We start from the raw sequence: 25,000 nt of genomic DNA, 5'->3' as shown, positions 1-25,000 counted from the left end.
TAATTAATCTAAGAATGATAAAGCATTACAAAACTGTTGCTGTTGAGACTTTTGAGATTTAGACTTTTTCAACTGTGCAATTTTCAGAAGAGTGACAAAATAAAAAATATAGATTTGAAGTACTACTGAAACGTCAGAAATAATAAAAAACTCTTCTCCTCTTCTTCTATATTTTCCAACACATCTGTTTGTCATTTATAAAGCCATGTTCTCCAGTGTTCTGTCATGTGCATGGAGGAAAAAGATGTTTGTTATCAACTATTTCCACTTGACACAACAAAAAAAAGGAAGAACACAGACCAAATTCAATATTTCTTGATAATATTGACAATAGCTTTCCAAGCAGCACAGAGTGTACTATCTGTCACACAGTCCGTTGCCCACTGCATTGATTTGTGAATAAGAGACGGAGACAGCGAGATAGAGCGAGAGAGAGAGAGAGAGAGAGAGAGAGAGAGAGAGAGAGAGGGAAAGAGGGATGGAGAGGGGGCATCAGAGCAAAAAGCGATAGAGATGGAGATAAAGATTGAGAGCAAGACATGGAAAATACACCGCCAGAAAGATAAATAAGAAAATATGTTGAATGTTGAATGCAGAAAGGGAGAGAGAGAGAGGGCGGGAAGCCAGAACATATATTAAGTGAGGATCCAAGAAAAAGACAGAGAGAGAGCGAGAGAGATAGGGAGAGAGAGAGAGAGAGAGAGAGAGAGAGAGAGAGAGAGAGAGAGAGAGAGAGAGAGAGAGAGAAAGAGAGAGAGAGAGAGAGAGAGAGAGAGAGACGTTGAGACATTTATACTGAGGGACATGAAGCAATCAAGCCTTTGTCCCCTGGAGACGAGTCCTTTGTCTCGAGGGGTGAATGCAATGCAAGACTCATGAATGCGGAGGACAAGGTGGAGGTGGTGGTGCTGTTGCTGGCGGGGGGATAGGAGGCTTGTTCCAACGCCATGATGCAGGCAGAGCACCATCAAAACCATGAGGGCCATGAGATTGGGTCCATGTTTAGAACATGGAGAACTTTTGTCCCAGAAGAACATGATGTCTATACGAGTTCTGCTCAGAGCATCACGTGATATGATTGATAATTAATTAGTATGGCTTTTAAAGCAAATTTCAATTGCTTTTTGAAAAACAGAACTAAACAGCCTTGGGTTGTTTGCGCCTTGTTTTGTTGTAAAACAAATAGAAGGCAGACGTGTGGTTTGCTTGGAGGAGAGGAGATTGGTTAATTGGTTATTGGACGTGCGTCGTGGAGTTGATTGCTTGGGCAGGCGGCAGCTGATATATATCACGCCCAGTGTGGAAAGACCAGTCAACCACCTCCGTCTCAGCAGCGTGCATGTGTGCGTGCGTGCATGTGCATGTGCGTGGCTGTAGTTTGAGTTGCGTTGTTTTGTAATCATCCTCTGGATAAACTTTTGGTGTGGACTTGTAAGTTCTTGGAAGCTGAGGATGAAGTGGACCATTTAATGTTGTGCCTGTGGCCCACGAGCAAATGTAATCACACCACACCAGCATTCCACATGAATAGCCAATCAGGGTTATGAATAATCATTTTCACGGTGTAACTCACATATATGGGGTATATAAATATATACGCATACATATTTATAGATATGAAAAAAATGCACACACTGTATTGAAAATATGTATTTCTTTATGTATATGCTGTATGAATGTAGACAGACGAGGAGGATATGCACTTGAGAAAGAGACAGAGGCAAAGAGGGGACAGGAGGGTAACAGAAAGAAGAGAGGGAGGGAAGAAGAACAGGGAAGGGAGAGGAAATGGGGAGGGAAAAGGAGGAGCGGTGGGCGTAGGAGGAGATGAGATGAGCTGAGAGGAGAGAAGAGGAGAGGAGGGAAGAGGAGCTGAGAGTAGAGGAGTTGAGAGGAGGAAAGGAGAGGAGCTGAGAGGAGAGGGGTTGAGATAAGAGAGGGGATGAGAGAATGAGAGGAGAGGGGATGGTAGGAGGAGAGGAAGGGAGAAAATAAGAATGGAGCCAACAGGAGATGAGTGGAGATGAGTGGAGAGGAGAGGGCAGAAGAGGACGTAGCTGTCAGTAGACGCAGCAGAAGGTGGGAAGAACAGAGGAAATAAGTAGAGCTGAGGAGTGGACTGTGGCCAAAGACTTCCACATGATGTCATGTTGTAGATAAACAAAGTTATATAATCACTGGGAGAGCCAAATGATCTCCCTCGCCTCAGCCTGTCGCTCCACTTGCTTTTCATTACTACGCTAACAAACACACATACATATGTACAGACACGCACACATACACACCTACACACACACACACACACACACACACACAGAAACAAAAAAAACAAACACACACACACACACACACACACACACACAAACACACACACACACAAAGACACACACAGACAGACAGACAGACATGCACCCACACAGAGACAGACACACACACAAACACACACACACACACACACACACACACACACACAAACACACACAAAAGGACACACACAGACAGACACATCAAATCTCCCAAAAGTAAATAGTCTAGCGTGAGATAAAGTGGTCTCGGTGCAAAATTTGAAAACAGCTTTAATCATTGCAATTACATTCTTGTGTGCTTGTGGGCTCTTGTGTGTATGTGTGTGTGGGTTACTGTGTGTGAGGTGGGGAGGCGGGTGTCTCTTTGCCTTAGGGTGTGAGTTAATCCGCTGTATGTATATATCAGACAGTGTGAGCGTGTCTGCCAGGTTACTCCAGAATAATGAGTGTATGTGTGTATGTCTTTGAGTATTGAAATGCTTTTGCCCAAAACACAAAACAATACATTCTGGGTGTATGTGTGTGTTTGATTATAGAGTGCTTGCATGAGTAAGGCTGTTTGTTGGTAATCTGGCAACATGGTGTTTATGTTTGCCTTTGTGTGTGTGTGTGTGTGTGTGTGTTTGTGTGTGTGTGTGTGTGTGTGTGTGTGTATGTGTGTGTGCCTGTGTATTTGCATTTGTGCATGCCTGTATGTGCATGTGTCCGTGTATTTGTGCGAGTTTGTGCTTGTGTGTGTGTGTGTGTGTTTATGTGTGTTTGTGTGTGTGTGTGGGTGTATGCGTGTGCACGGACATACACAACCTACCCGCAGGATCTCCTCCACGCAGCTGGAGTCGTTGGGCAGGCTGACCTGCAGAGGGGAGAAGACCGGCTCATTTTAATTGAAAAACGCTGGCGTGCCACGAAGCACAAACACAGAGCAGGGAACACTGTTGCTCAGCCCCCTGGGACAGAGCGGTACACGGGCTCTGTGAGCCATACACGCTCGACACACACTTTATGTTCCCAACCAATCGGGACCCGTTCTACATTAAACACGTGTCATGTATTTGACCACAAAGTCACCGCTGAGCCGGTTTATTTTCAACACACCGAAATCCATAATCAAAGCGACCCGAATCCATCTTTGTGTCGGACACACGTGTGTGTAGTATGTCAACAACACCTTCCCTGCACGCTTTTAAGGGGCTGACTCACACGGGCGGGCAGGGAAACAGGGCTCTTGTGTCAGTTCTCAGGTAGGTACTGAGGGAGCCCTCGTCCTGAACGATCGTATACCGCGGTGCGGCGGTAAAGTGAGGGGACCAGCAGCAGAGTGCTCGGAGGTGTCAGAACAGAACAACAGAACACACAGGGCCGCAGCAAGGGGGCCGAGGGCGGAGGAAACAACAGGGAACCGAGAGAGAGGGAGAGAGAGGGCGAGAGAGAGGGAGAGAGAGGGGGAGAGAGAGAGAGAGAGGGAGAGAGAGGGAGAGAGAGGGAGAGAGAGGGGGAGAGAAAGAGAGGGAGAGAGAGAGAGAGAGAGATAGGGAGAGAAAGAGAGATAGAGAGAGGGAGGGAGAGAGGGAGAGAGATTGGGAGAGAGAGGGGGAGAGAGAGAGAGGGAGAGAGGGAAAGAGGGGGAGAGAGAGAAGGAAAGAGAGAAAGAGAGAGAGAGAGAGAGAGAGAGAGAGAGAGAGAGAGAGAGAGCGAGAGGGAGGCAGAGAGAGAGGGAGAGAGGGGGGGAGGAAGATGGAGAGAGAGATGTTGAGACAGTCACGGTGTGTAACGGAAATATCACAGCGGTACTCACGTCTGGTGCATTTTACAACTCAGAGGAGGCCGAATCCACACACACAAACACACCAACACACACACACACACACATACGCACACACGCACACACGCACACACGCACACGCACACACACACACACACACACACACACACACACACACACACACACACACACACCATTACCAACATGTGCAGAGAAACAGTTGGGTAACTATGGCGATGGCACGATGAGGTTAGGTTGGGACTGAAACCAAGGTGGACCTGATAGGAAAGAATGAGTGTGCTATAAAGACAATTGTCAGTGTGCACGCATGTTTCTATGTACATGGAACCTGTGTGTGTGCTGTGTGTGTTTGCATCTCTGTGTTTAATAAGGTCAACATGCATGCCTGTGAGTGTTTGTTTGTGCGTGTGTGTGTGTGTGTGATGTGTGTATGTTTGCCTGTGTGTGTGTGTATGAGAGAGAGAGAGAGAGAGCGAGAGCGAGAGAGAGAGAGAGAGAGAGAGAGAGAGAGAGAGAGAGAGAGAGAGAGAGAGAGAGCTGGGTTCAGTGTGGAGACCTCCCTCTGTGTCTTAACAAGATAGCCCGCCCTGTTTGTCATTGACACAGCAAGCATGTACACACCTTTAGGTTGTTTACCTAAACCAAGCAGGTGAGGTGAGGTGTTTAGCATAGGATAATGTTAGATATACATGAAAACTTACAGACGTCCATCCATTCAGCCGATCCATCAACCCATCAAACTCAAACTATCAATTATCCATCCACGCATCCCACTGTCCAACCCCCCATTCATGCTTCCATTTCTTTTTTCATCAGCTAGTCTCTCCATTCATCCCTTCATGTGGTGCTCTCATCTAGACCATAATGGAATATCCTATTGGACTCGCAAGATTTTTAATGAATAGTACCTATCTTTTATGGATTTAATGGACAAGGCAGAGTGGCCATCATTCAATGTGTGCCATTACACATCTCTCTCTCTCCGTCTCCCTCTCTCTTTCTTTCTCTCACTCTCCGTCTCTCTCTCTCTCTTTCTTTCTCTCACTCTCCGTCTCTCTCTCCCTCCCTCTCTCTATATACATGTCATTATTTGTAGATAAAAATGGAAAAAAATGAATGCGTATAAATAACCTATTGTGTGTTAAGAATGCACCGATTTATTGTTATATATGATGTATGAATCTACACCGGTGAGGAGAGACACACGCGTGAGAAGAGACAGAGACAAAGAGCAGACAGGGGGCTACGGCTGACAGGGAAAAGATGAAAGACCGAGAGAAAGAGATAGAGCGGGAGCAGAGAGAGAAAAAAAGGCAAAAATGGACGAGAGGCAGAGAGAAATTGAAGAGAGGGATATAGCTGAAGCAATTACCGAGGCTGAATTCCTTTTTCTCTGAAATTGCTGCCGAGATAGATAGACCCCTCAGTGCGCACACACTTGGGCAGGAGACACACACATGCACGCCGGGACAAATACTTACACACCGGGCTCGTGTCTGCTGTAGTAAAATAACCTGCACGCACACGCATACACGCCCACGCACACACACATTTATACACACACACACACACATACACACCCACACACACATTATACACACACCGCACACAGAGACACAGACACATACACACACACACTCTCACACACATACACACACACACACACACTCTCACACACACACACACACACACACACACACACACACACACACACACACACACACACACACACACACACACACACACACACACACACACACACACACACACACACACACACAGACAAACAGACACTGCCAGAGCCACTTGGGAATAGAATGTATGAGCAGTGGTACTATCTACCTGCTATCAGCAGAAGCTCTGCCTCCATACTGCACTGTACATCCACGTATAGAAAAAGGCACCGCGCTGGTGGCCTTTCTCTTACGGGGCCTTATATTTTGTGTGCGTTTGAGGGAAGAAAATGGTATGAAATCTGTTTACAATTGACGGTCCAGCAACAAAAGGCCATCGTGATCGTGTGCGTGTGTGTGTGTTCGTGTTTGTGTGTTTGCGTATGTGTGCGTGTGTGCGAGCGCGTTTTTTGCGTGCGTCTGTGTGCGTGTGTGCAGCCACGTGTGTTTGTGTGTGTGTGTGTGTGTGTGTGTGTGTGTGTGTGTGTGTGTGTGTGTGTGTGTGCATGTAACAGACTCAAAGTCAGAGAGCCAGGGAGATAGGGATCGTTGGTGGTGTTCGAGATAAGATTTAAATGAATTACCTTGAATTAAGTGATTTTTTACCGATTCTCACAGCGAATAACGAAATCCCGGTTCCTAATCAGTTTTGAAAAGCTCAGTCGTCAATAACAAGGGAGGGCTGTTGGTGCTCGATCTCGCTTTGTGTTTGTTTGCTTGGATCCTTCCACTCCAATTACACTGCTTTTCATATTCTCTTATGTGTGTTTACGCTTGGAAACCGAACCACGCATCCTCCTCATTCTGTACTGGAATTAGTAATCATTAAGTGGTGATTACAGTAATGTGTTTATTACGGAATAAATAGCCTTTCTTTCAGTGTTAGCTGTGTGCGTGTGTGTGTGTGTGCGCGCGCGTGTGTGTGTGTGTGTGGGGATGTGTGTGCGTGCGTTTGTGTACGTGTGTGTGTGGGGGTGGGTTGTTCGGTGTATAAGAGCAAAATGAGTCATGTAAGCTATTGGGGATGATGATGAAGCATATTGGAGTCAGGAAACATGAACGATCAGAATCACGCTGGCGAGCGCACGCACACACAAACACACACACACACACAAGCGTGCGCACACCCACACACACTCAATGAGAGAAGAAACACCAAAACCAACTTAAAAGAGATGGAGAGCTGTCTTTTATGTAACTAATAACGACCAGATATTATGTGCTGTTTAAAATACATAGTGCTTCCTTTGTAGTCCTCGCTCCACTTCCGTTGGGCAAACCCTCCCTTCCTCATTCCCTTCTCCCCTTTCCTTCCTTCCTTCCCTTGGTCTACCCTCTCTCTCTCTCTGGGTCTTTGATCTGTGTTTTGTTCAGGGGCCGGCGCGCTGGATCCCATTGTACCTCTCGGACTCGTTTTATCTGACCCTGTTAGTCATTGATATGTCATTTAATAACCGGGCTCATGTGTACACCGCGAGGAGGAGAGAAACCAGCTGCCAGGGACTCTGTGAGTCTAATGGAGGCATCGGTCGCTCAATGTGAATGTCAATGTGGAGTTCGCCTTGTGTTTTTTTGTGTTTGTGTTTGTGTGAGCGAAATAGAAAGGCAGAAAGTGTGTATTTGTATGTAATATAAATGTGCCAATGGAGCGTGTGTCTGTGTATGTGTTTTGAGAGAGAGAGAGAGAGAGAGAGAGAGAGAGAGAGCGAGAGAGAGAGACAGAGAGAGAGTGAGAGACGGAGACAGTGAGAGAGAGACAGAGAGAGAGAGAGAGAGAGGGAGAGAGTGAGAGAGAGACGGAGACAGTGAGAGAGAGACAGAGAGCGAGAGAGAGAGAGAGAGTGTGAGAGAGAGAGAGAGAGAGAGAGAGAGAGAGAGAGAGAGAGCCTGCATGTGTGGGTACACTAGCATGCATGCGTGCTCCCGTCTCCACGAGTGTCAGAGATGAATAAGGACAGTGCTGTCTGGAGGTCTGCTTGCAGAGTCAAAGTCAAAAGACTCCTGCAGGGGTTGGTGGGAAGAGAAAACTCTTCCATGCTGTTTTCCTTCTGGCCAGGCTTGTCCACAGACTCCTTGTCTATTCACTTTCATCTTTGTTTCTTTTTATCATCCATATTTCAGCTGTTTACAGAGCTGCTGCTGGAGTGACTGGGATCGCTGGGAATTAACCACCGCACTCGATAGATCACAGGCCCGGCTCGCATGGCGCGGGTGGGGAGTGCGCCAGTGTGTGTGTGTTAGTGTATGGATGAGTGTTTGTGTGTTTGTGTGTGTGTGTGTGTGTGTGTCTCGATTTGTGTGTGCGTGTGTTTTTGTGTGATCCAACGTATGATTGTGTGAGTGAGTAAGTGTGTGTATGTATGTGTGTGTGTTTGGTTTGGGGATTTGTGTGTGTGTGTGTGTGTGTGTGTTTGTGTGTATGTGTCTGTTTGTGTTTGGGAGGGGGTGTATTTGTATATGTGAGTGTGCATGTCTGTTTGTGAGTATGTGTCTGTGTGTTTGTGTGTCTGTGTGCATGTGTGTTTCTGAATGTGAGTTTGTGTCTCTGCCTGTGAATGTGTGTCTGTGTGTATGTGTCTGTGTGTATGTGTGTTTGTTTATATGAGTGTTCGGTGTGTGTGACACGTGTGTGTGTGTGTTCAGGGCTCCATCTTGGCTGTTTGTTTAAGAATCCTTACCCGCCAAGTGTTTGCACATGAATGTTTAAATATGTTGTGTTTCACTTTGTGCGCGCGTGTGCGTTCATTTATCAGCACGTTTGCATAGACACTCTGTAAGTGTTTCATCTGCTCTCCTCAACGCAGTCGAAGCCTTCGTTCGAATGTTTGTACTTTGACACACGAAGCGACCCCCATTGAGAATCTCTGACACATTAGCCTTGATAAAACACCAGCCGCTGGATGCTACGACGGAGGCAGTTAAGAGCAGTCATTAAAAGGCAGAGCAGATGGGATAACGAACAACAGCGACAACAATAGCAGTGACAACTAAGGAGTTGTGGAGAGACACAGAGTAATCCACCTGCTGCCTCATCTCACAGTCAATCTCCAAGACACTTTTATCTGCATCTCAGCTTTTCTCACTCGAAAAAGCCCATGAAATCGAAATAGATTCAACACACTCTGATTCATACAGACCGTAAACATGACAGAGCAATAAATTCACATTCTGTGTGATCACAATTTGGATTTGATTGCGATGTTATTAAAATAGATTGATCTTCCATGGTAATAAATAAGTTAATGAGAATATCAGATCGATGTTGCTATGTGTTTATCGTGCGATAAGGCTCGCTCCCGATCTCCTTCTGAGGATCTCAGGAAACTCCACCTCACACTAAGGCCCCGTCCACACGCAGCCGAAACGGGCGAAAACGATCCGGTTTCGTTTTAATGTGGTTCAGGAATATCTCCGTAAAGACGGATTCATTGCGAAACCCCATCGAGCGGTAGAAACGGTGTAGTAAATATTCAAGGCGCTGGTCCTCCACGGAAAAGTGGTGGAGCGCATCAAGCCTGCGCGCATTCAGCCTGCGCGCCGTATACAAACATTCAGTCACGAGGAGATTCAACCTTTTAAATTGAGCAGAAATACTTTTTAATGTACAGGTAGTAATTACATGTATCTAGGAGCTGTATTTAAACAAAAATAATGCAAATAAAAAATAAAATAAAAAATTCAACGCAACTCTGACGTCGCCCAGCTGGTGGGGGGGCAATGACGTCATCGTTTCCGTTTCAGGCGTCCACACGAATCCTAACACGAAACCGCATAGGTCCGGATATATTTGAAACCATCCTGGGACATGGTTTCAGAAATGTGCGGTTTCGGGCACCCGATCTGCCGGCTCCGTCTGGACGGTCGGCCGAAACGCACAAGACTTATGCGGTTTCACGAAGAAATCGGCTCCGTGTGGACGGGGCCTAAATCCATCCCACTGATCTTAATTGGCGACTGACGCATAATGAAAGCCCCTTCCTCAGCCATAGACTTTTGAGGCTGTGAGTCGATGGTGAAATGCTGCACCAGGTGACATTATGATTGGGCTGACAATGTCAAGATACCCAACTTAAAGTAGAGATAAAGATACCACTGTTAACGCTAGTCCACAAAGTTTTGGGAAAAAGTGTCAGGAAAAGTTTTCCTGGCAGCATGTAGGCCTACTGATTTTATTTTTTCCTCCAATCCCCTGCTTCTGATTCTCTCGCTTGTCCTCTCTCTTTGTTATCATTTGTTGGTATTGATTCCCTTCCCACTCTCTGTCCCTTGCCAGCTTCCTTAACCTTTTCCTCTCACTTTCTCCCTTTTTTATGTCCCTCACTTCCTCAATCGCCCGCCCCCCCCCACCACGACCCCGGACCAATCTGTGGCCAGCAGATAAGGAGTTGATTTACCATCCAATTAAATGTCGTCATTGAAAAATTACTTTAAATAATCCCGTCTTTTTCACCCCTACACTAATTACACTTTCACGAGCTGGTGTCAGCGCGCGTGTGTGTGTGTGTGTGTGTGTGTGTGTGTGTGTGTGTGTCTGTGACAGTGTGTGTGTCAGGGTGTGTATCAGTGTGTGTGTGTGTCAGTGTTTGTGTGTCAGTGTGTGTGTATGTGTGTTTGTGTCTGTGTGAGTGTGTGTATGTGTCTGTGTGTTGTGAGTGTGTGTGTGTGTTTGTGTGTTTTTGTGTGTCACTGTTTGTGTGTGTGTCTCTCTGTGTGTGTGTCTGTGTTTTCCCTTTTTTTTTACTCGTTTCTGTACTCGTTCTGCAACCCAACCAACTCTGTCATGAATTTAGATAAAAAAAATACTCAAACCTTTCACCTGACAAAACGATATACACTTACACACACACGCATGCACACACACTCACACACACACACACACACACACACACGCACGCACACACATACACACACAAAAACACGCGCACACACACACACACACACACACACACACACACACAAAAACACACACGTACACACATACATACACAAACACACACACGCACACACACACACATACACACACAGACACACACGCACACACACACACACTTCCTTGGAAAATGAATAAATCAATTGGAGGACTGTCCTCCAAAGTCATTTATCAAACATTTAACACTGACTTAGCCACCGAAGGTAGAATAGAGGGAAAATCAGAGAGAGAGAGAGAGAGAGAGAGAGAGAGAGAGAGAGAGAGAGAGAGAGAGAGAGAGCGCGCACGCGCGAGAGAGAGAATTGAAGAAGCAGTGCTATAATCAATGTCAGTGGACCATATAATTGCACTGGCAGTAGGTTAGCTGCAAACATTAGCTGCCTCTAAGATGTATCACATCCTCTAGTCTAGCTAAGCGATGCTATCTGACCCAACGCCATTACGTATCCAGAGAATACAATATCGCAAGGCTGCACACTAATAGATATTAAACACACAAATACTCAAAAGATACACAAAAAACCGGCATTAATAGAATGATTAATATCAGATACAAACTACAAACACTAGTACTATGAGGCGATGGTTTGATGGTGGCCCCACGGTCAAATGGATCAGTGTGAACGTACGTCTGTTATCTAAATGAGTAGATGTCTGGAGGTGTGGCAGCATGGTGTCGCCCAGACCACACCTCAGGAACACTGCAGTGCACCCTTCAGGAGAAATAAATAAAGAAGAGACCCCCGCAGCAAGCGAGCGGAGGCTCCATTATAGGGAAGAGGAGCGCTGCCAGGCGACGGAGGGAGACTCCACCTGCTTACACCTGGATTTACTCTCCCTGCGCGGGGCTCTACTCCGGGGTCTCAGCACTCACACGCCCCAGCCCGCCATGCATATGTATAGGTGGAGGATTCAGCGGAGAGCGCTCACGCACCCAGCCGTGGAGGGAGAAACCCTTTTATTAAATATATTCATCTCACCCAACCAGGGGGAGGATAAGGCGGTACACAAGGAGGGCTGGAGACACTGACCTCCAGGAGATCCAGCCATTCATCCGTCTATCCCTCCATCTCTCCATCCATCCATCGGTCCATCCGAGAGGAAGACAGACTAGTTAATTAATTAGTGGAAAGTCAATATGGATTTGACTTAACATCCACGATCAAACCAGCCTTCCACTTCCTACAGCTTGATAAGCAGGTTTGATTAGATGCAAGCCAATGTGTGTGTGTGTGTGTGTGTGTGTGTGTGTGTGTGTGTGTGTGTGTGTGTGTGTGTGTGTGGTCTGTCGCTGTGCGGTTCTCAGTGGGAAGCCTTTGTACTAACAGACTAACAGCCCCTTGAGAGAGAGAGAGAGAGAGAGAGAGAGAGAGACAGGGGGGTTGGGGGGGGGGGGGATCAAAAACAGAGTGTGTGAGTGTGTGGGAGGGGGGAGGTCAAAAAAGAGGGTGCATCCCCAGCAGCACAATGGAGCATCAGCTGTGAGTGTGTGTGTGTGTGTGTGTGCACATGTGTGTATGTGTGTGTGTGTGTGTGTGTGCACATGTGTGTATGTGTGTGTGGGTGTTTGTGTGAGTGCAAGACACGTATTTCTGAGTGCGCGTGTGTATATACATGTGTGCGTGTGTCCGTGTCTGTGTAATAGCATGCATAACAATCTCTGTGAATGTTCTGCTCTTTAAGGTAATTAGATATAATTTCATGATACATATTTTTTTTTCATACAGGCTTTTGATCATCATGATCAAATGAACACTACACACATATAAAGAAAAATAAAGAAAGATGTTAAAACATTAAGAATCTTTGGATGTTGACCTTGTGCTTTTGAACCGTGAAAGCATACATGAACTTCAAGAAAATGTCAAATCACTTCGAGCTCCCTCCTTCCGCACCCACTGCATTCTGGCTCAGATCAGAGCGGCTATAAATATAGTCGGCATGTTTTATACAGAATAAGGCTGCTGGATTTGTCACTCCATTGATCGGGACACTGTAGTGTAGCCTGCTTCTTCTTGCGATTGTGACCAGCAGAACCAATGAGTCAGACTTCGTGGCAGTTTTCACACAGCAGAGAAATAAGCAAGTCTTTTAGTCTTTTAATAAATAAATAAGACCCCACTTTGTGCGACTTAAACCAGCTAATCACCAGCCTTTGCCTCGAGAACTCAAATAAAGCTATTAGTATACATAAATATATCCCAACATATATAACTATATATTGTTTCTTAGCTAATTAAGAGGATTCTAAACTGTGTGTTGAGACGACCGCTTAAAGCACTCCTGAGCCATTTCACACCAGGTCTGGCAACAACTCCCAACACACACACACACCACACACAAGTAAGTATACATGCATTTACGCGCACACAGACACAAGCATACACACACACACACACACAGACACATGCATTTGCGCACACACAGACAGAGGCATGCACACACACACACACACACACACACACACACACACACACACACACACACACACACACACACACACACACACACACACACACACAGTTGCACACACACAGTTGCACACACAAGCGACCAGATTTTGGGGACAGAAGCAGCAAACCACAGTGATGGTGGACGGCCAGCTAGCTGTCCTCGTCTCGTTGCATTCATACAATGTTTTCAATGTTGACGGCTGTAGTCTCCATCCCTCCTAACAAGGGACAGTGGACACCAGGTTTACATCTGGATGAGAGGGGAGGGGCTGGAGGCTTTGTTCTGCCTCCTTTATAATAACTCTCTTCTTGTTTAGTCACTGCAGATGAGCCATAACTCCCCGCCACTCTCTGCTCCCTCTTCTCCCTCTGATCCTCCTCCCTCTCATCGCCTCCCTCTCTCCTCCCCGTCTCCTCCCTCCCTCCTCCCTCCAGCCTGTCTTCTCCACCCCATTCCCTCCCCGCCTCCTCCTCCTCCCCCATCCCTCCTCACACCTCTCCTCCCTCATCCCCACACTCTCTCTCCCTTCCCCTATCCCCCTTAGCTCATCCTGCCTCCGTCTCCCCTCCTCCTCGCCCTCATCAGAGCTTGATTTACCTACTCTTCACGGGCCTGGCACCCCCCAGCTGCTCCTCCAATCAGAAGCCCCCCTCACCTCCCTGTCCCCGTGTGACCCCGCCCCTCTCTGTCTGTTTACTCCCGGTGGCGGGATGCAGCCTGCGTCCTTGTGGCAGTTAAAAGGTTTCCTCCGTCTCCCACTGGGGTTCGTAGGAGATTTCTCCTTGCTGACTGAGGGCTTACGGTTTAAGGGTTAAGGGCTTAAGGGGTTAAGTGGGGCTGCAGTGTCTTTCCACAGTATCCTTTGAATGTGCCTGTTATGTTGCTCTTTCTGACTGTTGTTCAGAGAACGGTATGAATTCTATCAATTCGTATTTTAAAACAATATATATATTATTATATATATAATAATCGAACATATATTATTATAATAGGATCATAATCATTCTCATCCACATCAATATCATCATCATCAATTTTATTATAACAAATAATATATATATATATACACCAGCTTTTCCTTTTCCTTCCATTGCTTTTCCTTCCCTACGCTCTGTATTTTCGTTCCACTGTTTTCCCCTACTCTGTGTATTTGCATTCCCCTCGTTCCTAATGCTCTTGATCTGTAATTGGCTGCTTGTGTTTGGAGTCAGACAAATGTTTGCCTCCCGGTTCTTTCTCTGACTCCTTTGCCTCGTCTCTCCTCTCCTCTAATTGGCTCATTGTGTACGAAAGGGAGATAATGAAAGAGAGAGATAACAAGAGAGAGAAAGGGAGAAAGATAGAGATAGAGAGAGAGAGAGAGAGAGAGAGAGAGGGAGAGAGGGAGAGAGGAGGAGAGAGAGAGTCAGGAGAGAGAGAGGGAGAGAGAGACAGGAGAGAGAGTCAGGAGAGAGTGAGAGGGAGAAATGGAGAGAGAGAGGGTGAGAGGGAGAAATGGAGAGGGAGAGAGGGAGAGAGGGAGGGAGAGAGAGAGGGTGAGAGAGAGAGAGAGAGAGAGAGAGAGAGAGAGAGAGAGAGAGAGAGACCCAACATACTAGTATAACCACCAGTTAGTCTCCATAAATATTGTTCTCTAATGACACGTTGGGCATGTCAGGCTCGCCCAGGTAGACAGGTACCTGCTAATGAGGAGGGGACATTATTTTATTTCAGAATATCACACCTAGAAGTATATTTTGTCAACAGGGACCAATTTCATAACGCAATTTAGAAAACGAATTACAAACTGGGATAGTTTTGTCAAGTAAACAAAAGTTTCACCGCTAAAATCATGACAAAGCATTTTTCTTTACGCCTGTTGCGAAGACAAACAACAACATTAAGTCTTAACTGTTTGTTGCGTCTCTCTCTCTCTCTCTCTCTCTCTCTGGCTGTGCTGAAATGTAGAATGTATCCATGGCGATGGAGATTCAGAAGAATGTCTGACAACGGAGAGGGGATGATGGGCAGAAGAGTGGATAGACGACGGAGAGCAGAAAAAGGCCTTTCATTTGCCGCCTTATCTGTATCTTATCTCTCCATCATTCCGCCCATCTCATCTCCCACCTCTCGTTCTACCAAATAATCAAGAGAGGGGCGCAGAAAATAGTTTTCCCTTCTCCCTTTTCGCTACATATCTCAATCCTTTTTCATAATATTTCTCTGATCTCTTTCCACTCACTGTTATATTCCTCTCTCTCTCCCTCACTCTATCTCTTTTATATTCATAGGATTTTAAAATGTCTGTAATGGCCCCGGTACAGGCACAGAAAGCTCCCTGCGTGTGTGTGTGTGTGTGTGTGTGTGTGTGTGTGTGTGTGTGTGTGTGTGTGTGTGATTTGCATATCATGGCTATGCTCTGATTGGCAAACCGGCAGCACAGAGCCCAGCGGGGCATTTTTATAAAGAGGCCCTACCAAGCACACACACACACAAACACACAAACACACAGACACACACACACACACACACACACACACACACACACACACACACAAAACACACACACACAGAAACACAGAAACACACACACGTGCAGACAAACACACACACACACACACACACTCACTCACACACGCACACGCACACACACACACACAGACACACACACACACACACACACACACACACACACACACACACACAGGGACAAACTGGGAAAGGCAGTGTGCTGTGTCAGAAGCAAGTGAATAATACTAAAGAGTGAGCGGTAGGGGTTCTCCATGTATTGTTCTGTGAGGCCAAGAGCCATAAATGCCTTTTTATGACCATATTTCTACAGTCGGCAGACATAAGCTGCTACAGAATCCTCTGATATTTTATTTGCCATTCACTCTTCTGCTTTATGAGCTCATCTGTAATGGGCCTGTAATTTATAGCACTCGTCCGAATCTGGCTAAATGAGCTTCAGAAATCAAAATGTTTTACTGCAAAACATGGAGAAAAGTTAGGGTGACTGGAGAGGCGCAGCGTATGTGCTTTTAATCAGCACCAATAGCTTCGGCCTGCTTCAGATACATAAACCCTCCACCTCATGACGAGAAGAGCGACCTTCATGGTGGACCACTGGGACCAGACCCCCAGGCAGACCAGACCACTGGGACCAGACCCCCAGGCAGACCAGACCACTGGGACCAGACCCCCAGGCAGACCAGACCACTGGGACCAGACCCCAGGCAGACCAGACCACTGGGACCAGACCCCCAGGCAGACCAGACCACTGGGACCAGACCCCCAGGCAGACCAGACCACTGGGACCAGACCCCCAGGCAGACCAGACCACTGGGACCAGACCCCCAGGCAGACCAGACCACTGGGACCAGACCCCAGGCAGACCAGACCACTGGGACCAGACCCCCAGGCAGACCAGACCACTGGGACCAGACCCCCAGGCAGACCAGACCACTGGGACCAGACCCCCAGGCAGACCAGACCACTGGGACCAGACCCCCAGGCAGACCAGACCACTGGGACCAGACCCCCAGACGACCTGCTCCGTGCTGGAGGGGATCCTCTTCGGCTGGGTCTGGAGGCGCTGCAGCCAAGGAGTCGACTGAGATGTAAACCAAAGCCCAAGGACCCCCCTCAGGGGCCCCTTTAAAGAGGACCCCACCGGACCCCCACAGGGCCGGCGTAAAACACCAGATGGGTAATAACACACTCGCAGGAAAACACGCGGGTGTAAACACGCGACACACGCACACACAGGGGACCTGAGTTCACATGATAAGGAGGGCTGAGAGGATGGACGCTATAGAGTGTAGGGTAGATTTCGTTATCTTTTTACTGATTGTGTTTTGATTACGCCATCAGGTACGGCCGTCCCCTCCTCTGATGATTGGGGAGTGTTTGCCATAGGGCCGGTTCACACTGCATGTCGAGATGACCTAAATCCAGGTCCAGTACGGTCGTTTAAAGGCGGCTCGGAGTAGCATGTGAGGCTAATTTAGACCCTGGTCGTAACTCGTCCCAGCAGGCCTGGTGTTAAAAACAACCTTTTTTATCTTTCTTGTGAGGCAGTGGTGTGGACCACGCTCTAAATCACTAGGCTACTACCACCGGTAACCCCCCTCACACACACACACATACACACACACCACAAGTATCGAGCCCTGCCCCCCAACACACACACACACACAAGCACACACACACACACACAAGCACACACACACACACGCACATACTGCACCATTATCACCCCTACCCCCAGCACACACACTCTCAAACACGCACACACACACACACACACACACACGCACAACAGTATCCCCCACTCCCCATCCGAGACACAAACACACACACACACAAACTCAAACACAAACACACTCACACACACACACACACACACACACACACACACACACATACATACGCACACAACAAAACTCCCCACTACCCCTCCAAGACACACACACACACACACACACAAACACAAACTCAAACACAAACTCAAACACACACACACACACACACACACACACACACCCCACCAGCAGCTCTCCAAAGGACGGCGTCTCTTGTGATCGCCCCGCTCCCTCTTCCTTATTGTGGTGTCCATTTCTGGCAGCTCTCCCCTGCCGCCCTGACGTGCTCACCCAGGGTGGGCAGCCCACTCACTTAGGGCTGGGGGGCCGGCTGCAGTTGTTATGGAGGGTCTTGTTGCTCCCGTACTAAGATGTCGGACAGGCTGGCTTGTTGTGCTCCCTCTGTAGCCCCCCGGGCGCGCAGCCTTCTCTGGCTCATTGCCGCGCCGCAGAAATGCTCAGACGGTGCTTGTTCTTTTTATTTTTTATGGGTCTGTTTGTGTTTTCTTTTTTAAGGCTATATTTGCATATTTGCGTGTGTGTGATCGGGAGATTGTGTGTGCGCGTGCGTTTGCATGTCTGTGTGTGCGTGGGTGCGTGTGTATGTGTGTGTGTTTAGATAAGCGTATAGGTCTGTCTGTTTGTGTGTGTGTGTGTGTGTGTGTGCGTGTTTGTGTGTCCGTGTGCGTGTGTGCATGCATGTCTCTCCGTGCATGTGCGTGCATGTGTGTGTCTATGTGTGTTTGTATGTACGTGGAATTGGGTGTGCATGCGTGTGTCTGTGTGCACGCGTGCACGTGTGTGCGTGTGTGCGCCGTGTGTAGCTTGTATGTCAACATGTGGGAGTTGACGAGCAGCCTGGAGAAAATAGGAGGAGAAAAAAGGGACTGATGGATATTATGCAAATGAGCACAGCTGTTTCCTCCTACGGTGGTGTCCTCTCCGTCTCCCCCTGAAACACAGACCGGGGGACGCTGTGCCGCATCCATCCACTCCCATCCCTAGTGAACCCGTCGGCCTCTGTCTCCGCTCAACACAATATTCAGTGTTCTGCTTTTATCGCGTCTTGTCCACGTGCAAAACACGCTGCTGGACAGACAGACAGACCCCCAAGCAGGGGGTTCTGGGGTGAGTGTCGGGGTCACGGTTGAATAATCCTCCACTGTGTTTCTTAAGATACCGCTTGGCGTAGTTGTGTTGGCAACACTTCCTGAGCGGATGCCTGATTGGCGGGTGATTCGGTGGGTGTTAAATAGATACCAGATGATCCGTTATTATTAAATGTTTGTGTTCAGACAGCAGAGAGCTCCATCGTAACCTCGTTGAAGGCAATGTAGAACCAGTCGGACACTGCGACAGAACCCTGGTTCATCTCAAACAACGGGGGATGGAATTCCGCTGCCATATTTGGAACGAGTCTCCTCTCTCACATCCTGTCTCATTTCCATCCCCTGCCTCCCGTCCTGACCACTCTCATCTCCCACACACATCTACCTTTCACTCTCTCTCACTCTCTCTCACTCTCGCTGACACTGGCTCTCCTCTCCCGGCCTCATCATCTCTCTCTCTCTCTTTCACACACTCTCTCACTCCCTCTCTCTTTCCCTTTCTCTCTCGCTCCTTCTCTCGCACACTCGCTCTCCTGCCTCATCATCTCTCTCTCTTTCTCTGTCTTTCTCTCTTGCCTTCTCTCTCACTCGTTCTCCCCACCCTGCCTCATCATCTCTCTCTCTCTCGCTCTCCCTACCCTGCCTAATCATCTCTCTCGCGCTCTTTTTCTCTCTCGCTCTCTCGCTCTTTCCTGCATCCACTTGTTAGTATGCGCTCTCTCTCTCTCTCTCTTTCTTCTTCTATCACCTTCCATCAGCCGGATGAGTGTGTGGTCAAAGGAATTAGAACCATCCCAACATTCCATTGAATGAATAATGCACCACTTTCTCTTTTTTGTGTACACATATACTCTCTAACAAATCCGCTTTGATAGTCTCCATCAAACATTTATTCAGGCAACAAGCGTATTCAAGAACAATATTATATTTACAAAACTTTTATCAAAAGAACTAAAGCAAGCACAACCAATATAATTTAAAAAGAGGGGCCCATATTAGCTGTCTGTTCTCACAGGCGCCTCAGCTCCACTGAACTCAGGGCCCATGGATTAGGATCCAGCCCTGCTTCCCAGGAGGGCCTCTGGGTACCACGGTAACAACATGGCCACTTTGCAGATATTGACCTCCAGCGGGGAATCAAACCCATGCACTGGGCGATGGAACAACATCCGATAGCCCTTTGTCCTATCACTCGTATGTCCCTTGGAGAAACACCGTGGAGGGAACAGGACGACAGCACAAAGCCAGGGAGTGTTTCAATACCCAGGGAACGCATTACTCAATAAAGCGCCTGTCTTGTCTAATTCCTCAGATTATTTTGAACTATCTGTATCTCAGTATGTACACACTCTGCCTCAAACGTTATGCTGTCTTGGGCTCAGCGTGTGTGCGTTTTGTTGCGTGTCCTTTTTTTCTGCGCTCACATGTTCTCAACGCGTTGGAAAAAGCCCTGAATAACAAAGCTGAACTGAAGCATGAATCACGAGGAAAGGATCCATTACGTTATCTTACAAACGAGTCTAAGAATTACAGTGCTTAGTTACATGTAAGGATTGCCTTGCCAGCACGTTTTTTTACATGCAAACGTACGTAAGCCACACACACAGACACACACAATTCAGCACGGAAGTGCTGGTTGCTAATCAATAATTCTATAGTGCTAACAGAAAGCTTCCACAGCAGTTTAGTTAAGACTTATAGCTGTGGGTGAGAGCAAAGACATAACAATTACACACACACACACACACACACACACACACACACACACACACACACACACACACACACACACACACACACACACACACACACACACACACACACACACAGTTCATAATGGAGTGCTGGGCTGAATGCTGAGCGTATGAAGCACATTCATAATGGCCAAATCAATATCCCAACAGTTACACCAAACTTTCTCAGTAGTGGCTGCACTCACAGCACCGTCTCATGCACTCATCGGTCTTAGAGGGATACTAGTGTTTCTTTGGTGAAAATGAAAATGAGAAAATTATAATTTCTATGGTCAAAGTATATGATTAATATGAATGAATGAAACACTGTCATACCTGTCACTGGAGTTGGGGGTTTGAGACATAAAACCCAACCCCTCTCTATGCTTACCGACTGTGTTATAAGCTACACAAGGTCAAGTTCAATGTTAAGAGTTGGCCTTAAAACCTAAAGGTTAAGTGATTCAAACATCCTTCATGTCACGGTAAGCAAAGTGAGAACACAAGAGCGGCAATAACCGATTGATTCTCATCCACCGCCGATCGGAGGGGAGACCACGGGAGGCGCTTGGCGTGCTGCTGCTGTTGATTCCGTTTCATCACTCTGTCGACCAGCTGCATGAGTTATTCTTTTCTTCCCCGAATCCTTTCCACACCTCCCTTCCCTCCCCACACCTCCCTCCACCTCTCCACCTCGGCTGCTTGTCTGTGTTGCTCTTACTGCCAGCGCCAACAGAGAAAAAAGGTGATGAATTCACACGCTGCTGCACACAATGGAAGAGGACTGCAAAGGACCATCTGATGATCAGTGGGAAGACGCCACCCTCCACCTCCTCCTCCCCCTCCACCTCCTCCACCTCCACCTCCTCCTCCTCCTTCTCCTCCACCTCCACCTCAACCTCCTCCTCCACCTCCACCTCCTCCTCCTCCTCCTCCTCCACCTCCTCCCCCCAACCACACCTTCACCTCCTCCTCAACCTCCTCCTCCACCTCCACCTCCTCCTCCCCCTCCACCTCCTCCACCTCCTCCTACTCCTCCTCCTCCTCCACCTCCTCCTCCTCCCCCTCCACCTCCTCCTCCTCCACCTCCTCCACCTCCACCACCTCCACCACCTCCTCCACCTCCTCCTCCACCTCCTCAACCTCCTCCAACTCCTTCTCCTCCTCCACCTCCTCCACCTCCTTCTCCTCCTCCACCTCCTCCACCTCCTTCTCCTCCTCCACCTCCTCCTTCTCTTCCACCTCCTCCACCTCCTCATCCTCCTCCTCCACCTCCTCAACCTCCCCCAACTCCTTCTCCTCCTCCACCTCCTCCTCCCCCCGAGCCCCACCTTCACTCCTATATATATTCCTATCAATCCTATCTATTTAGATCCATAGATGTATGTATATTAATCCTATTCTCAGTATCTCTGACCACCCTCCACAGCCCTCTGCTCTCATTCAGGCTCCTGCAAGCGACCAATTGGTGGAAGGAATCGGAGTACTTAGAACTAAACAAGGCATCTCCTTCTCCTCCTCCTCCTCCTCCTCCTCCTCCTCCTCCTCCTCTTCCTCCTCCTTCTCCTCCTCATCCTCCTCTGCCTCCTCCGCCTCCTTCTCCTCCTCCTCATCCTCCTCTGCCTCGTCCGCCTCCTTCTCCTCCTCCTCATCCCCCTCAAACCTCCCCCTCATCCTCCCCTCCCTCCCCCTCTCCTCCCCCTCCTCCTCCTCCCCTCCCTCTCCCCCTCCTCCTCCTATCCCTCCCCCTCTCCTCCTCCTCCTCCTCCTCCCCTCCCTCTCCCCCTCCTCCTCCTATCCCTCCCCCTCTCCTCCTCCTCCTCCCCCTCTCAGTTTACAACACTTTGAGAGAATGCTGGGAGGTGGAATAGACTCTGGTTTTATTCCCCCATCACCCCCCCCCCCCCCCTCTCACACCATCTCTTTCTCCGCACCATATGCTGCAAGCACCATCTCCAGGCTCATTTGGAGCGTACACGACTTTAGAGAGACGCAAACGTGCACGTGGAGACACACACACACACACACACACACACACACACACACACATCCACGCTCGCGCACCTACTCAAGTACACACTTAATCAAATTGAAATATACATACAAACGCATACACACAAAGGCACCACTACCAGGGTACATACACACACCACACCAACACACTCACACACACACTCAGTCACACACACACACACACACACACACACACACACACACACACACACACACACACACACACACACACAGCTCTATCAAAGCAAAAGAACAGCTGGCTGGCTCGATATGGATGACTACTCGCCTGTCAACTAGTTTCACCCACACACACCATATAGATACACACCACACACACCCACCCACACACACACCCACTCACCGTACAGATACACACCACACCACACACACAGAAACACACACACACACACACACACACACACAGAAACACACACACACACACACATACACACACACACACACACACAATCAAGCTTGTCGTTTCTTGCTGGTTTTATTAGGAGAGTGAGAAAGAGAATGTGAGATCGAGAGAGAGAGAGGGAGAGAGAGAGAGAGAGAGAGAGAGAGAGAGAGAGAGAGAGAGAGAGAGAGAGAGAGTGGGAGAGAGATAGAGAGAGAGAGAGAGCGAGAGAGAGAGAGAGAGAGACAGAGAGAGAGAGAGAGATGAAGTGATGCAGGAATGGGAGGAAGAATGGGAGGTAGAGAAAGTGAGCGGGTGAGCCAATGAGAAAGAAGAGGAGAGCCAGTAAGGAAGTGAGACAGGCACGTGAACAGGGATTGTCGAGGGAGCCCAGCAGCGCCTGAGCACCGAAACTACAACTCCCAGGAACCCAGGCTCCTGGGGGCCTCATAATTACCTCATTATCATCATTGCAATTAAGTCATGCCGTAAACAGATGCTTTTCTGTGGATCCAGATTAACTGCCGATCGATATCCTCCACATTTAACCCCAATGTCTGGACTGAAGCCCAGAAATGATTGGTGTCGGGTTCAGCTCCAGGGTCAGCTAGTGACGTCAGCTGATCTTCACCATGCGGAGGAACCCAAAAGGTAGCACCTTCCTACCTCTCCGGTGTGGCCCAGGCTCAGCTTGGGCAGCTTGTTCTTGGTGTTGGCCGCGTTCCCGCCCAGCGGCTGGCTGTTGCTGTACCCCTCGGGGACCACCAGGGGGGGCTTGAGCTGGGGGGAGTCGCTGGGCGCCGTGTCCTGGCCGTCCATTGGCCGGACGTACGCCGTGGGCTTCTGCTGGACCGCCATGGGCTTCCCCGACAGACAGGGCCCCGGCGGGAATGTGGGCGTGGTCAGGCAGGACGTGGGAGTGGTTAAGCCGGGGCTGGGCGTGGTCAGAACGGAGGTAGAGGCCAATGGGGAGGAGGTGGAGAAGGTGGCGCCCATCTCGATCTCGGAGGGGGAGGGTTTAGCGTGTGTGCCGCTCTCTGCAGCGCCGGCGGGCTTGAAGTGGCCGTCCAGGGCGGAGGTCCTGTCTGTGGGATTCGAACACAAGGTGGAATCAATTAACCACGTCCAATACAAACATCCAAAAGAAAGGTGAACGAATATCAACAGATAAATCCGTCTCGATTTTTACCCAGCGCAGAACCAAGCATCGACCCAATGTAAAAGGAAACCCAGACAGCACTACTTTACATGAGGCGACAGCTTCTATAAAAGTCTTAAAAAAAAGAAGTGTGTGAAGCAGAAAATACTAGCGGGAGACTCAAGACTCACTTGTTCAGAGTTCACCCGGACTCTGAATAGCCTCCCCCCTTATCACCCACCCACCATCCCTTCTCCTCCCTTACCCTCCTGAAAACTCCCCTCCGACGCACTTGTTAGATGTTTGTACATCCTGGCACTTAAAAAATAATACTTAGCATCATGTAGCATCTTATCCTAGCTATCTCTGTTGTACTTGGTTAACCTAGCGATTGTTAGTGCTTTGCACTTGGTTCTACGAACATCCTTACTGTACCACAGCGATATATTGTTGCTTCTCCTTCTTCGGACAAATGTACTAACTTTGCGTCTCTTTTGGATAAATGCTAAATGCCCTGAATGCAAATGTGAAGTATGGATTACAAAAACAGCGTGGAGCTGAATCGAGTGGCCCTACCTGGGAAGGAGAGGGGTTTGGACGGGTGAGACGCATGCCTCCTCCCCGAGGAGGAGGAGTAGGAGGAGGAGGAGGAGGAGGAGGAGGAGGTGGAGGACCCCGAGGGGCTAGAGTCCCCCTTCAGGCCCAGCTCGTCCTTCAGCGAGCTGAACAGCTCCTCGTGCCGCTGCAGCTGGGCCCCGTCCAGGAGGGCCGTCGTGGTCGTGGACAGCGACGTCCCCTTGCTCCTCTCCCCCTCGACCCCTGACCCCGGCCCCCCGCTGCGGGCGGGGAGCCCCAGGACCAGGCCGCTCCCCGGGACCCCCGGCCCGTGGGGCCCCCTGGCCCAGTCCGCCGGGCCCCCCCTGGAGGAGGAGCTCCTCTTGCAGCCGGGCTGGGTCTGAGGCCCCTCGGGGCCCAGCGACGACGAGGGGGCCCCGCAGGACAGGAAGGAGGAGGAGGAGGAGGAGGAGGATGAAGAGAGGAGTGTCTGTACGGACGCCGGCGCGGCGCTGGTGGAAGACGACAGCAAACAGTTTGGGTTCTCCTTCTCCTCCCCTCCT

General features: G+C 48.8%; 1 protein-coding gene across 1 annotated transcript in view; it reads right to left on the bottom strand.

Moving 5' to 3' along the window:
* Positions 1–25,000, bottom strand: part of aff2 (AF4/FMR2 family, member 2) — a gene marked incomplete at both ends in the record, with an annotated part of 100,791 nt that overhangs the window by 36,872 nt on the left and 38,919 nt on the right. Inside the window, 3 exons of the mRNA XM_079745291.1 lie at positions 3,115–3,159; positions 23,411–23,829; positions 24,459–24,927. Coding sequence (XP_079601417.1) covers positions 3,115–3,159; positions 23,411–23,829; positions 24,459–24,927 — 933 coding nt within the window. The remainder of the gene's footprint in view (positions 1–3,114; positions 3,160–23,410; positions 23,830–24,458; positions 24,928–25,000) is intronic.

Source organism: Pollachius pollachius (assembly GCF_949987615.1).
Source record: "Pollachius pollachius genome assembly, chromosome: 10".
Lineage (NCBI taxonomy): Eukaryota > Metazoa > Chordata > Actinopteri > Gadiformes > Gadidae > Pollachius > Pollachius pollachius.
Note: the sequence above shows the minus strand (reverse complement) of the source record. Positions and strands in the feature narration are given on the sequence as shown.